The sequence below is a fragment of the Limulus polyphemus genome, unplaced genomic scaffold (genome assembly GCF_000517525.1).
Source record: "Limulus polyphemus unplaced genomic scaffold, Limulus_polyphemus-2.1.2 Scaffold39, whole genome shotgun sequence".
Taxonomy (NCBI): Eukaryota; Metazoa; Arthropoda; class Merostomata; order Xiphosura; family Limulidae; genus Limulus; species Limulus polyphemus.
In genome coordinates this window covers 751,718-768,679 of record NW_013665649.1, presented here as the reverse complement: position 1 = coordinate 768,679, position 16,962 = coordinate 751,718, and the positions used below count along the sequence as shown (strand labels likewise).

Here is a 16,962-nt window from a genome sequence, read left to right as displayed (position 1 = left end):
CGGTATGTCTGCGGACTTACAACGCTAGAAACCGGGTTTCGATACCCGTGGTGGGCAGAGCACAGATAGCCCTTGTGTAGCTTTGTGCATAATTAAAAACAAACAAACAAACAATTATACTATTAAGAAATATAATTAAAATCCTTTAATTTTGACAACTGGCAAAAAGGAAAGTTTTATATATATCCTTTTTTTTTATTTTAAATTTTGACAATCACCGCTGGTGACGAAATGACTCAGATCACTGCTGTTGACGGAATCTCTTAGTATGTCACACTATCCTCCTTGGAAGCTCCTGAATTTAATATTAACACTTTAACTGCTAATTCGTTAAAGGTCAAATTTCAAACTTTCCTGGAATGTTTAAAGCATATAGTTTTGAATATTTAATCAAGGAAGAAAAGTATACTTTGTGCACAAGAAATTAAGAAATCTTGGAAATGTATATCTAACTACATTCACGAATTATCAAATATATTTGGTAACAGCGATAAAGACTAATGGTTCGGAAAAATAACAGGAATAACAAAACAATTGTTGTTTGCTAGAATATGATCGACCTCACTAACTTCACAACATAAACCCTTACCGTTAAGACCTGGAACTAATTTTACGTGAGTTATGCTATTTCTCTACTTCCTTTTTAAGCATCTTGAAATATCAGTCCTCGACTTATCTTCTTCTCTAACATTCCAACCTGCCTCGACTTCGCCTTTGCCTTCACGTCTGCCTACCAGCTTTAAGATTTTTTAAAAACTACAGCCCAGTTAGAATCCGCCCACTTGGCTCGAATGGACTAATAACCTTCAAAAATTTATAATCTTTAGTCTCGCGCGGGGTGAAGGAAGATTGCTTAATCTTAGAACACCCTTGATGATTAATCATTTCTTTTGAATCAATTAATTTTACATCAAAACAACTGCCAGAAAAAGAAAAAGCGATCTTCAGACAAATGCCAATGTGTGAAAAAAGCAACAACAATTAAACGCTATTAGGTAAAGTTCAAATCATGATCATGTTTAATGCTACGATGTAGCCTGAGGAGAGCAATTGCTTTATGTTATCCCTTCACTAATTCTTCACACTATGCTCGCCATGATGTGCATTCTGCACAGCATGCTGTTATCTTGTTATAATACCTGCCCAAAGTACTTCCACTTTCTGACGTTAACTTATCAAGGAAGGTTACAATGGACTTCAAATGGTTGAAGAACTAATCCGTAACAGCTAAGACTTTGGTGTTAAAGAAAAGAACCTAGTCTTTCGTTGCGATGTTTCATTTTTATCTTCTGCCTGTTGAATATCTTCCTCAAGTTGGTCAACAATACCATCTCATGAGTGTACTGCGGATTGATGAAGGTGCTATCTCCGATGAAAACATCTATTTAGAACCAACTACAGCCTCCAGCCTTCCACATGAGAGATTCTGTACACAGGTAGAAAGACTGAAGGACAAAATACATTCCCTTCTGATGCTTTTGAGAACTTTGAACCAACTAAACAACTTTGACGACAGACTTTTGGTTGGCAAAGAATAATAAATAACGAGATTGATGGCATGAAGCGAAAATATTACTATAGCTACACAATGGGCTATCTGTGCTCTGCCCACCACGGGTATCGAAACCCGGTTTCTAGCGTTGTTAGCGTTTTCAATAATATTAAAATATAAACATTTGATAAGATCATTATCATTGGAGACATACGAAAAAGACTTTCAGCATTTTGGATAAAGCAAAATAAATGCCATCCATGGTCTCAGTAGACACCTAAAGGAATTTTGACTTTGAGATGTATTGCAATTCAATCTAAATGCTAATCCTAGTTTAAACATTTAGAATGTTCTCAACTTCAAGAGGTAGCGCATCATGCGCAACATTTACACGTATTTATTCACAACATGATTATCATAGTGACAATGATGTGGCCGTTTCTAAAGCTTGGTGCTGAGAAGTTGAAGGCGAACAAGTGCCGGTAAACATAAGCTGATGACCTTCCGAGGAACGTACAACATAAGTTGAAGCATACTAGGAGGATTTCACATAAAATGACCATAGGTTAAAGACCCTAATCATGTGTATCTATGTTTAATAATGTTCAACCTGTTAATTATGTTGAGAGTTAATACTGTTGATGACACAGCATAAAATGATCAGTGGAAGATGTGAGAAATTTAATTTTTTTTTCCAACAATCGACTTGAAAACTATTTACCTTCAGACCGTATTTTGATGCATTATATTTATTTTGTTTATTTAGTTGTTTTGTTTATGGCAAAGCTACTGAGAATACCTGCTGTAGTCCCTAATTATAAACTACCACCCATAGGGAATACAATCAGTGTCGGCAGCACCAACCGCCAACTCTCGGGCTACTCTTTTTTTTCTAACGAATAGCGGGATTGACCGTTACATAATAACGCCAACACGACTGAAAGGGTGAGAATATTCGGCGGGGGGGGGGGGAGGAGGTTATACAAATGTACACTTAATTTTAGACAATTTATCCTAAGATTTCAATCACTGTGATAGTAGGCGGTTTTTGTCGTATTTTATGAATATAACTATTTGTTTCGATTTTCTTCAAATCTTTAAAACAATAAATTCTGTCACGTGCATGCAACTAAAGCAAAATTAAGGAACCTAAGCAGAGCATTATTCTTTGTTGTATCTAGAAGCGTCCTTTTTTTTGAGACGGTGGGTTTACCGTTTACTCTACATGTTTTTAATACAGAAAAATTGAAATGATTGACTATGATTTTGAATAGAAGCAATTAGCCTATAAATGTATTAAGTTCTACTTTGTCCGAACACCTAACCAAACACTGGAATTTAGATATCGAACGTTAATTGCACAAATTTCCTGTCTAATTTCTGTGTAGTTTTCTACGCAAAGACAGACTGCCTATCTATAATTAAAGTGATATAAATATAGTTAAAATTATTTCGTCTAGTGTATAACTTTTATAACTCTTGACAATCCTTACATGTCTTTACGTAACAAAAATTTTTCTACACACGTTTCAGAAGCTGACGTGACATTTAGAATGGACTAAACTGAATATTATCTCATTCATTTTGAGTTTAAACTTTCTCTGCTCATTGGATCAATAATAAGACCCTCGAGCTTGACTTATTACCTTACACTTCGAAACTGGAGTGTCCGATCACGTAATTTACGAGCTCCACCTTCATCAAATCTGTTCGATCTCTAAACCCCAATTTTTATTTCTTTTCCTGATTACGCAAGCATGCGGTCACTCAACTTTACTGTCTAAAGCAGGATTCTTATTGGTTAACATGATAGGCTCGTGAAGCAGCGTGAGTCGTTCCCATGAGGAGTGCCTTCCAAATGTTCACACATTAATACCGGAACTTTAAAAAAACTTTTGTCTGTCATTCATCTAGAGAACAATCAAATGTTACACGATACGATTAATACTTGAAAGTTTTAACTATTCATAAACTTAACTATTGATCAAGTGGTAAATGTACTATATTGTAACATATTCTTTTTACATTTCCCATAATTTGAATGTTGTTTCAGTGTAGTCTTTTTATGGTCAATGTTTGTTATTGACTATGTACTTACACAAAGCTGTTAATTTGCTGTAACTCCAAACAATGACATTCTGTCGAAAACATCATATAATTTAGCAGTTCACCGCTCTGTGAGTCTTTGGCAATGAGTTTCATCCTAGAACGTTTAACATCGTTTACAAGGGTAAGGATATACTGAGGTCTACTGTTCCATACTGGTTCCATTAATAGGTTTTTGTCAGCTTATAACAGACGTACGTGGCGCCGTCTATCGGTGAGCGTACAACCTCCTTACGTCTTATGATGGTTTAGCGATGATACTTAATGCTTGGTTAAGGAACCGTTGTTTTGATTGGTGTTATTCACTCTCTCGTCCTATAATTTCACGTGGTACCAGAGTAAATGCATTTCTTTTATTTATCGTAATACAGTGTGAAACACTTAACAGAATCTCTTGCGTGACGTCAAAAAAGGTTTCGATAAACAAATCTTCGTGCCTACCCAAACAGAAGGATGTCGTTTTGGTAGAATCTCTTCCAACTTTGCAATGACGCATAAATACGCTTCGTTGAGTAAGCACTATAGACTATTAAAATTAGTGATTAATGCTTAATGTTTCAGCGTAACTTATCACAAACACGCAGTTACTTTATTTCCTGGAAAATGCCAGCGAATACTGTACTGTTGTATTCAAGCCTATCTCACTTGTGTTTTCAGCCGTCAGATTATTTGACACTTATGCACATGTTAAAGGTTATCCATCACATGTAGGTGTTCCTTGGAGTAAATTGGCACGTGCGCATAAGTATTATTGGGACCTTAGTAACATTTTAGCCTCGAGGTCATTTTATCGAGAAAAAAACTTATCATTATTGAAAACATCAGTTGATCTGAGGTTATAGGTCACATTCAGTGACACTTGACTCACTCACAGTAGTAGTAGGATGGCAAGGTATTGTATTTGCTGTGAGATGATTGCTCTTTCGCCACAGAAGAGCATATTAAATTCGTCAGTATTCTTATTTCAATCTTCGACCTCTCTCTTTCTCTGACAAGTTATACATAAAAGTTATTTAAGAAGATAGACCGATCGGAACCATACAGATTGACTTCTAATGTATCTTGGTGGTAATTATAATGAAACCGTAGTCCAAGCTAAGTTCTAGCTTGCCACCGTGGTAGACAGAACTGAAACCGGTATGCAGACTGAGTTTTAACGTACCATCGCTTTTGATACAGTGATTATTAAATACATTTAATGCACATTCTGTACCGAGTTTCAAACATTATCATTGTACTGTAGTTACAAGTGATCCTGCTCTCGACACTATTGATCTTATATATATTGCGAACCGTGGTGTCAGTCAGTCCGAGCGTTCCTCTTGTCTCCCGTTTGAAAAGCTGCACACGCAGGCAAAGCTCAACATTCACTTTTAAAATAACCGGAGAACAGATATGAAAAATGTTGATGCCAAATTTTATTTCGCAAGCATGATATTCTACACTAAATTGTTAGAAATTAATCACATTATCCATTCACATTTCAAAATGTGACGTAACTTAAAGAATTAGAATGTAGATTTACAGTATGTTATTGTTGAGCGGCTCTTAGCACGACTGAAATGCTTAACAATTATTTTTCTCAGTGGGTGGTATAAGTAGCTTAGAGATTTGTCTCTGAGTGAAACCAAGAGTGCAACACAATTAACCTTTTTAAAGTCCAAGCAATAATTTAAATTGATAAATTAATTTAAACTTTTCTTGTCACTTTTGCTTGTGATAGCTAATATGAGTGAGTGATTCCACACTACAGTTATATAAAGATGATCATTACTGCATTTGTTTCATAAAATCTTCGAAATACCATCAACCAAGGGGATTATATAAGCCCATTCAACTAGACTGACTGTGACATGTCCCCAATGACTGTACATGAATCTCTTATTTTTTAAAGCATTTAGTTACTCTGTATTTAGTTAAACATAAAATATCTGTTTATGTAACATTCATTCTGTCTATCAGTCTATAAATTCTGATTAACGAATTAATCGGGAAAAACGATGTACTAATTATACTGATTTGAAGTTTTATAGAGAAGGTAATTGTTTACATAATATTCAATGTTATTATATTAGGTAGTCCTTTATCTTCATATTAAGGCTAACATTGTTTGTTGACTGGTAAAAGTACAAGCATCAAACAGTCTATAAACCAATGATTGTTACTGTGTGTATACAGAAAGATACATTGAGTATTGGACTATAAGATAAATTGAAGAAATGAAAGTGGATCAAACAACGTACCAATGAAGAGCGTTACTAAAACAGTTGTTTACTGAATAATTTTACTGTGTGTCTAGTGTTTTGGAGTTAGTATTGTGCTATGCTCCAATGGTGTACATTGGTTACCCCAGTGATGAAATGATAAATACCCGTTAAAGTAAAAGTGTGCTTTGAATTTTAGTTTTTCGCGAATTATGTTATATTACAAGAAGTATGCATACAACAACCTCAAGAAAAGTGGTTTCCGTACCTACAGCTGTTGGTCGGCTATGATGCTACAAAATTCAATGTGTATGTGTCGTAAATATGGTCATTCTGTAGACAAACAACATACGTTTATAGAGATGGTAAAAATATTTATCTAGTATGTTGGAGTTAGTATTGTGCTATGCTCCAATGCTTGTCTAGTATTTTGGAGTTAGTGTTGTGCTATGCTATAATGTTTGTCTAGTATTTTAGAGTTAGTATTGTGCTATGCTATAATGCTTTTTCTAATATTTTGGAGTTAGTATTGTGCTATGCTCCAATGCTTATATAGTATTTTGGAATCAGTATTGTGCTATGCTCCAATGCTTGTCCAGTATTTTAGAGTTAGTATTGTGCTATGCTCTAATGCTTGTCTAGTATTTTGGAGTTAGTATTGTGCTATGCTCTAATGCTTGTCTAGTATTTTGGAGTTAGTATTGTGTTATGCTCTAATGCTTGTCTAGTATTTTGGAGTTAGTATTGTGCTATGCTCCAATACTTATCTAGTATTTTGAAGTTAGTATTGTGCTATGCTCTAATGGTCTCCGGTGGATCCTCATAATCAAGAAATGATCCGGAATATTTCGAGAATTTTTATTCGTTGTTTTTTTAAAAACGAGTACAAACAATTTATATAAAGTACTATATTGTTTTTTGGGTTGTAATATTAACCCTAGTGAATGTTTTCTTAAAAAAATAGTTCTGTAGTTAAATTTTTAAACCAATGTTACATGTTAGCACGAATACTTTAGTAAACTAATAATTACTGTTAAAATATTTCTGTATTTAATTGCAACTTTTTTGCTCTGTGTAGAAATGTTGAAACCAACAAAGAACAATATATATATATATATATATATAATTATTTTAAATGCGATATTATTCGGGATTAAGTACTTTTCTTGTCATGTACTCTTATGATTTGGGGAATACGTAACAGCTAGTTTCAGTACAGGATTTTATGCACGGCGAAATCACTACTTAATACCTAATGCCCTCTGATTGGCTGCATGTTTAGTATCATGGATACAATGACGTAGACCTGGCGCAAGCATATCTCGAAAGGAACAAAATCACTTTTTTTTTCTACGAAGAATGTGGATTCATCCGCTGGCTAGGTGGCGCGCTAATCACAGTGATTCAGTGAGACTTGAAAACCAGATCCAACGTTCACTGAGCTGTAAAATTTGTCATTGAACCAGACTAAAAAATATTGATGAACAGATATAAAGAAAAAAGAATTTCAGCAAAACTTTTTTTCTTCTGAAAGTAATCAACTTCTGATAATATCTCGCTCCTGATTTGGCTGGATAGATAATTTGACGAGAGTAGTAATGCTAAATCACTTAGTTGATACACCTTTCAGCTGAAGATGTTAGATTGTTTTGGATTTAGTTCTTCGTTGTGTTACAATAATGGACACTCTGTAGATCTTTTTCAATGCAATGTGAATTTTTCAAAGGCAGAGGACTGAAACAATGTATCGAAGAACATCTGTGTATCAAAAGTAAAATCTATACTCCAAAATAGATTGGAGCAAATAAACGAAACATATGCTTGCATGTTATTGGGGTAAGTTACTATCACTATTTTAGACACTGTTTTAACAGTTTCATTCTTGCAACACTTTTAAGCATAGATCTTGACCCTTTTGTCCTAATATTTTTCTTACTGTGTTACTATTTAATTCCAAAAGTTGAAGATTAAACATGTATACTTGAAAACCTCCGTGAGCTTTTATTGTCTTTTACTATAAACAGGAGATCCACATACACTGGTTTGTTTGTTTGTTTGTTTGAAGTTAAGCACAAATCTACACATTGGGCTATCTGTGCTCTGCCCACCACAGGTATCGAAACCCGGATTCTCCACATACACTGGAAAACGGGAAAATCACATTTATAATTCTTCATATATTTTGGGGTTGGGGCAACAAGTTTTTATCTTGACAGAGTCAACGTAATTTTATGTATGTGTTCATCTTTCCATGTAATATTATTTAATGTTTTTAGTGTTACTTTTATCATATCACAATATATATTACAACATTTGTCTTTCAAAAAAATAAATAAATAAAATATAATGTGTACTTCACATTATTCTAGCCTAAACTTCCCTTGTTGTACTATTATGTCATATACAAGAGCATGTTTTAGCAATTTCTTGTGATTTGTGAAACATAAAGTAATTCTGACTGACACTCACCCATTCCTTTTTCCCCCTAGTGTTTAAACTTAGAGATCTGATTGATATATTATTAGAAGTACATTCATAATATCACTGACTGCTCTTTAAAGTTAATCTATTGGTAGGAAACGATAATATTGTTGGTACATTAAGGAATGATCGGGTCACCGGTAATAATGGTTCTACGGGATTTGTAACTGACCCTGAAAATGTCGTGGAAAGTCCACCTCTTGTTGGAAAAAGTAGGGGTGGGAATTGAACATAATCAGACACGTAGAATTTCACATACTCCACTAGTCTTATAAGTGTTTTGTTTTTGAACCCTCTCTGAGTGTACTAGTTCTTGTTGAAACTAGTTTTTATCTACCTATCTGCCTGTCTGCTCGCTTGGTGAGTCAGTCAGTCGGCCTGCCTGTTTTTCTCTCTCATAATTTACGATTTTTAGATGTTTGCAAAGGACGCAAGATTAGATTTCATATTGACTTTCTACTGTCTTGGGTTTTTGGATTTGTTTTGAATTTCGTGCTAAGCTCAACGAGGGCTATCTGCCGTCCCTAATTTAGCAGTGAAAGACTAGAGGGAAGACAGTTAGTCATCATCACCCACCGCCAACTCTTTTACTAACGAATAATGGGATTGATCGTCACATTGTAACGCCTCCATGGCTGAAAGGGCGAGCATGTTTGGTGTGACGAAGATTCGAATCCGCGACCCGCAGATTGCGTCTACTGTCTTAAATACGAGAGATGTGTTTTTGAACAATTAACTTAGAATTATTAAACGATGTTTTGAAGGATAATCAGTCATGTTTTGGTTAAATATCATTATACAACGTTTCATACAACGCATAGGTCACAATTTTATACTGCATTTGAAAGTGGCATAGAAATCATATAATAATTTTTTTAAGAGCATATTTTCTTTGAAAATATTTTTTACCATTAAAACTCTATTGAAAATCAACATATTTTCACATACAGCATTTATTTCAGTATTCTGGAATAGCTTTCTATTGATTATTCATTTACTCTAAGCCCGTTAAGCCTATTTTGAAAAGAAATTTTCAATCTACGCGGTACCTACGCGCACATAGGTTTAATCAGCCAGGCCAAGATCACCTACGGTTCAAGTATAGCCGTTTCTTATTTTGAATACTAACCAAGGGAGAGGCTAACACCAGAAGATACTTGTCCGACTATTTTAACCGAATAACGGGATTACCTGTTATTTTTTATGATGCGCTCATAGAAGGGAGTGCAGAGCGTGTTCAGCGGAATCTATTCTATAGTCCTGACCATTCGATTCTTATCCCCATAGGATAATTTTTAGGCTATGCCTAGTCACGTGGGGATTCGTTGTTTCGTTTTTTTTAAACATGCGAACTTAATACTGTTAACTAACGACATACTCCTTTTTAATTTAGTTTTCATTAATTTTATTACTTGTTATGTCTAAACGGTTTTAAATAATATTGTTATTAAATTTTACATTTATGAAAATTATTTTGTACTCTTACATTAGTACATAGATTTAGGATTGACACTAAACCGGGTATTTAAATTTATTTATATAAACCCTGAAACCGGGTATTTATGCTTTTATGTATGTATGTTTTATTTATTTGTTTCAAGTTACTTTTTAGTTCTGTTCTATAGAGTTAGTTTATTTTGATCAGGGCATGGCCAGGTGGTTAGGGAGACACCAAACATGCTCGCCCTTTCAGCCGTGGGGGCGTTATAACGTTACGGTCAGTCCCACTATTCGTTGGTAAAAGAGTAGCCCAAGAGTTGGCGGTGGGTGGTGATGACTAGCTGCCTTCTAGTCTTACACTGCTAAATTAGGGACGGCTAGCGCAGATAGCTCTCGTGTAGCTTTGCGCGAAATTCAAAAACAAACTGTGATCAGAAGTTGTTGATAATTACTTACAAGATAAGCGTTATTGGATATTTTCGTAACGCAGATTTTATTTAAAAATTGCGATGATTGGTTGAGTCGGAACTCGTTTTTCTGTATTTTTCGTTGTTTTTCTGTTTTAAAACGTTTTTAGTATATAATATAAGTTCCTATAACAACAGCCTTGTTGTTATATCATCGTTTCTCGTCATTGTTTTGCTTCAGTAGAATGGACTAGGCTGATGAAATATGTTATAAAAGTAACGATCTAATCCTATTATTCAATTAGAGTAATCTAAGAGTAGGCAGCATATAGGTGCTATGGACTAGCTAGCTGCCTTCCCTCTAATTTATCAACTCAAAAGTAGGGATGGCTAGCGCAGATAGTCCTTGTATAGCTTTGCTCGAATATCTGAAACAAATAAACAGTAAATTATTTTATTTCTCACTAATCTTTACTTAATGATAGACCCACACCTCGTACATGACTGACTTGTTTCTGACAATCGTGTTAACGATCTCACTTGTCTCTACCACTCGCCCTCTGGTGGGCGACATAGTTTCCTGTTTTATTAATTTCTGTTGATCGTTTAGAAATACGAAGGTCGGATCGACAGGTGTGTCCAGATTAGTCTTTATCTGGGATTTCTCAGCTTATCTATCGGAACATTTACATTCATGGAAATGAATTTTTCATACAAGTGAAAAAAAAATCACTGGTGTGAAGTAAAATAAAATGATTAACTTGTTATGTAAATCCACGCTATCTATAACTTAGAGGATTATAATATGCATGATTGCATGATTAAGTAATAAGATGATGTGAATAACATAGGACGGCAATTCACATTGAATAATGCAGAGATGTAATCCGTTTTTTTTTTGTTCCAAGATAAGATCTCATAAAAAAGAAAGGAATTAATGTGATATAATCAGTGTTCAACTGAATATACATTACAACCTTTTATCAGCCACTGACCAAGAACGTAAATTTCTATACCTGGCCCTTTAGTGGTCAGTGTCCACCTGAAACTTTTACCAGTCACTGTCCAAGAACCTAACTTACTATACATGTTTTATATATATAATTATATATATATGTAATAATGTTTTGGGAATTTCTATGACATAAATAATCGACATTATACATTATTTCATAATAATATTGTCAACACATGTTGTATTGTACTCTATTTAATTCGTCCATTTTTTCCAGAATATGAAGAATAATTCAAAATTCAAGACAGTTATTTTTTTTCTAAGATCTGGAAATCTCGAACTGAAAACGTTTACTATTTTTTTATTTCATGACCTTTTTATGATAATGGAGTACCTCTACTATTTTATTTAAGAAATTATTGTTTCTTAAAGTGAGACTGAGGAAGTGACGGAGGCGCTGGTCCGAACAAGGTCGGCAACATCCGAACGCATGTCGGATATGCCCGAAGGAGACGAAGGTTGGCGAGCGTATTACGAACATCCTTTGACAGCAGCAACTACAGCCATGTTGAACATTAGCGGTGGGGGTGAAGAACAAAGTTCAAATATAGGACTACTGTATGAATACTACAAGCTTCCTCCAATGGAAAAGGGAGACAAATCCCTAATGGAAAAGTACTCATCTCTACCAGAAATATGGAGGTAGTCTAGTGTTGTATTAGGAATTTAGCATTGCAGAAAATAGTGTTGTTTTGTGTTACATGTGTAAAGATGGTATACCAGTGTTTATAATATGAGTGTAGAAACAGTAAAACATAGAGTTTTGGATGTAAACAGAGTAGAAGATAGTACAGTGTCTGTGTTTTGAAAGTAAACAGAGTAGAAGATAGTATATTGTCTGTATTTTGAATGTAAACAGAGCAGAAAATGGTATATTGTCTGCATTTTAAATTTAAACAGAGCAGAAGATAGTATAGTGTCTGTGTTTTGAATGTAAACATAGTAGAATATAGTATAGTGTCTGTATTTTGCATGTAAACAGAGCAGAAAATATTATAGTGTCTGTGTTTTGCATGTAAACAGAGTAGAAGATAGTATAGTGTCTGTGTTTTGAATGTAAACAGAGTAGAAGATAGTATAGTGTCTGTGTTTTGAATGTAAAGAGAGTAGAAGATAGTATAGTGTCTGTATTTTGAATGTAAACAGAGTAGAAGATAGTATAGTGTCTGTGTTTTGAATGTAAACAGAGTAGAAGATAGTATAGTGTCTGTGTTTTGAATGTAAACAGAGTAGAAGATAGTATAGTATCTGTATTTTGAATGTAAACAGAGTAGAAGATAATATAGTGTCTGTGTTTTGAATGTAAACAGTAGAGTACAATACAATGTTTGGAACTGGGTACAAGCAATGTAAGCGACATTATTGTTTTATGAAAGTAAACATGATATTATATATATTGCGAACCGTGGGGTCTGTCTGAGCGTTCGTCTGTCTCCCGTTTGAAAGGTTGCGCACGCAGGCAAAGCTCGACTTTCACTTTTCAAATGACAGGAGAGTAGACATGAATAATTGTGATGCCAAATTTGATTTCGGAAGCTGGATATTATACACTAAATTGTTATAAATGAATCCCACTCTCATTCACATTTCAAAATATGACGTAACTTAAAGAATAAAAATGTAGATTTACCGTATATTATTGTTGAGTGGCTCTTTAACATGACTGAAATGCTCTATAAATAATTTTTGCGGTGACCGATATAAGTAGCTCAGAGCTTTGGCTCTAATGAAACCAAAGGTGCAACACAATTAACACTTTTAAAGTCCATGAAGTAACTGAAATTGATAGATCAACTTAAACTTTTTCCGTCACTGGGGACGGGTACTTTTGCCTGTAAAAGATAATTTAGTGTTTATAAAATATAGTAAAAATCCTTAATGCATGATGTATGATGGAATATATAATACTGGAGATTAAGCAGTGTAGGATATACATATTTTAATTCTGATTGTATAATAGTAATTTGAATTAATGTATGTCCTGTTGGACATATACTTAGTGTTTAAGCAGATAATGTTTAAAATGCATAAATATTGGAGTTACTTTCAAGAATATTTTCACTTTGCTTTCAACATAATCTTTGAGTAACTTATAAAAATGCTAAGAGTTTCACATGTTTGTTTGTTGATATATTTCAGTTTTAGTTTAAAATATTAACATTAGAATTAAAAGGATGTTTGAATAATATTATAAATATATTAAAATGGCTTTGTATATATTGTAGAAATAGCATCAATCACGCCTTTTTTATTAAGATTTGAGCTAAGGAAACAATAGAATTCTTCATACTTTGACATTTAGTGTGAAGTTTGTCGATACCGCATTTTGAATATGGTTACAAAATATTTTTTAGCACTGCTGTGACATCGCCCATAGGAACTACCACCATAGCTCCCACCATTCATCACTCAGCACAACAGCCACATCCAAGGCCACATATGAAAACTGTGACGTCGGTCGTGGCGAGTACCCTTACGTCAGGCACAAGAGCTGAAGAAATGGATATCTATCTGAACAATGTCTCTGTCAAACGAGAACCTGAAGAACTGACTAGTACTCTTCCGTTGGTGAATGGAAGCAAATCGGATTCTCCTGACTCCAACAAGCATGATCCGGTGAAATCTGTTACCCCTTCACTAATTTCATCTTTACCCAATGGGGACAGCGCCCTCTCTCCAGGAGATCCTCCTTCGAATCAGACTAGTACCGCAATTCCAGTAGTAGTGCAGGTGAAGCAAGAGAATCCCTCACCTCTGACCGTGAACTCTCAAATTCCCGAACTCAAGTCCCCCGGTCAAGCAATCGATTTGGTGACGGTCACAGGGGGAAGCTCTCCGGATCTTAGCAAAGCTCGAGAAATTCAGACTGGAACTCCCCAACCCCAGAGCGCCACAGTGATACCCTTACAGGCTGCAGCCAGCGTAGCACAGTCGTATAGTTCGGCTCAGGTCAGTGAGCACGTTTGTTCTCTAGTGTGTAATTTACGGCACATAAAAAAAATACTTTTAAATAATTTCAAAGGTTTTTTTTGTAATAATTAAAGGTTGTTTTTTCTATTTCTTATTAACTTGATTTTTTCTTAAGTGCACATAATTCTAGATTACTACTATCGCAAAACAGAATATTGAATGTTTCTGAAAATGAAATCACACATTATTCCTCTTTTGTTCGTTTTACATTTATTTAGTTCAATTGATATGGGGCATGGCCAGGTGGTTAGGGAGCTCGAATCGCAATCTGGGGGTCGCGGGTTCGAATCCCCGTCACACCAAACATACTCGCCCTTTCAACTGTGGGGGTGTTATAATGTGACGGTCAATCCCACTATTCGTTGGTAAAATAGTAGCCCAAGAGTTGGCGGTGGGTGGTGATGACTAGCTGCCTTCCCTCTAGTCTTACACTGCTAAATTAGGGACGGCTAGCGCAGATAGCCCTCGTGTAGCTTTGCGCGAAATTAAAAAACAAACAGAAGCTTCTATTGATATGATGAATAATTTAATTATCTTTGGATGAAATCGTGTATTACTTTACGTTACGCAAACATTTATAATGAACGTTTTTGCTGTTTAACAATTTTAGTCATTTCCATAACATAAAGAAAAATATAGAGACACAAGAGCAAACTACAAACTTTGTCGTTTGTTTTCTTCGCTCTAACATCATCACACTGTATTTCTTACAATATTGTTTCTTTAGAAGACATGCTTGGAATAAACTTAAAGTGCTATATTCGTTAAAACTATAGCTATCTCTTATTTTTACAGGTGTTTTTCTATATTTGTTAAAACTATAGCTATCTCTTATTTTTACAGGTGTTTCTCTATATTTGTTAAAACTATAGCTATCTCTTATTTTTACAGGTGTTTCTCTATATTTGTTAAAACTATAGCTATCTCTTATTTTTACAGGTTTTCCCTATATATTTGTTAAAACTATAGCTATCTCTTATTTGTACAGGTGTTTCCTGATGTTCCGTCGTCGCAGTCCGGTTATGAGCCTCTAGGTGTCGGACAATATAGTGTCCTTGCCAATGCTGTGGTCACCGTGCCACAGTACATCGCCCAGAGTTCCCTGACCAGCCGGACATCAGGGTCCACTGTTTATACACTGACCGCTACGGATTACTACAAAGATTTGTATGCTTATGTTGGTTCTCCGGTTACGGAACAGTGTCAAACCGGTCGTCAACATATTGCTTCATACTCTGACACTGTCGAAAACGTAGCCTTTGTTGACCGATACATACGTCAGAACAGCAGCTACAAAACAGGCTTGCATGGGTTAACCGTTGACCTTCCTTCCCCTGACAGTGGAATTGGAGAAGCTACGATTACACCAAGAGATGGTGCTGGTCTTCCACAAGTAAGTTGACTTCAGCTTCGCGACGATAACGTTTGTTCCTGAAGTGCAGCATGAGCATTATAGTTTATATTTATATATAAATAATGCTGCAGAATGTAAGCCTGTGGTAATAGTTTTAACATTAAGGTGTTTTGACAACTTAGATTTTTCACAATTTTCAATGAATTTTATAATATTAATGTTATAATCATACTTTTTAACCGCGGTATTCTATGAGCCGCATAGAAAGGCCCAGAGTTTTTCCAAGTACAAACTTTTAGCTCGTAACTCCATCTCGTGGTCGATTTGAGATCTAATTACAGCAGCTGCAATTGGGATTTATTCTTGTTTTCCGACTAAAAAAATATAAGCAAATATGGCAGTTTGAGAAAAAAAAACAAAAAACTTTTGAACACTAAAACAGCAAACTGACAGTAACATGAAACTCAAACCCGCTACCCGGTTTTTTACTCTTCAAAAAATCAAAACTCAACTGAGCTTTTAATTTTGTTGGCTCCAAAAATTGCAAAAATATTTTAAAAGTAGACCTAAAGAATTCACAATCTTCCCGTTTGGTATTTGCTTTAAAATTTGCCAGTCAAATTTTGGTCGTTACTTTCAATTTAAGAGATTTCATATATTCGTGAATTGTATTTACAACGTTTTTTATTGTTGAATTTAACAGACGATTTTTGTTATATTTCTCTGCGTTACGAGCGTATTCGAAGGCAGTTTTTAAAAGAAAAACATTTTTTTACTTATGTCTGAATGACGCATGTTAAGAATATATTAAGGATTAGCATACCTGTTGTTATTTGAAATAATCTGGAAAGTTATGTGTATGGATTAAAAATATATTGTAACAAAAAGTGTCTGAAATTATGAAGAACAAGCTGTAGGAATGTTTTTTTTTTAATTTACGATTTTGCGAGAAAAAGAAAAGGAAAGCTTTATCACGATTAGCAGTACTACATCTTTTTTTTTAATTTACGATTTTGCGAGAAAAAGAAAAGGAAAGCTTTATCACGATTGGCAGTGTTACATCTCTTTATTTTAATTCACGATTTTGCGAGAAAGAAAAAAGAAAGCTTTATCACGATTAGAAGTGCTACATCTTTTTATATTAATTCACGATTTTGCGAGAAAAAGAAAAGGAAAGCTTTATCATGATTAGCAGTGCTACATCTTTTTATTTTAATTCACGATTTTGCGAGAAAAAGAAAAGGAAAGCTTTATCACGATTAGCAGTGCTACATCTTTTTATTTTAATTCACGATTTTGCGAGAAAAAGAAAATGAAAGCTTTATCACGATTAGCAGTGCTACAATATATATAGCTCCATGTTGGACGAATGAGATGTTACGCCTACAATATATCTATATACTAGCTGGACAGAAGTTATGTAAATTCATGATTAATGAAAGGTTATCTTGGGACATGAAAACTTGCTTCCCTTATATGTAATTGTAAAAAAC

At 34.6% G+C, this 16,962-nt stretch overlaps 1 protein-coding gene across 1 annotated transcript in view; it reads left to right on the top strand.

Annotated features, from left to right (window-relative positions):
• The window catches only part of LOC106461474 (protein grainyhead-like), a 124,206-nt gene that overhangs the window by 73,257 nt on the left and 33,987 nt on the right, over positions 1 to 16,962 (top strand). Inside the window, exons 2-4 of the mRNA XM_022388714.1 lie at positions 11,518 to 11,787; positions 13,500 to 14,094; positions 15,104 to 15,508. Of these exons, the coding sequence (XP_022244422.1) occupies positions 11,518 to 11,787; positions 13,500 to 14,094; positions 15,104 to 15,508 (1,270 nt within the window). The remainder of the gene's footprint in view (positions 1 to 11,517; positions 11,788 to 13,499; positions 14,095 to 15,103; positions 15,509 to 16,962) is intronic.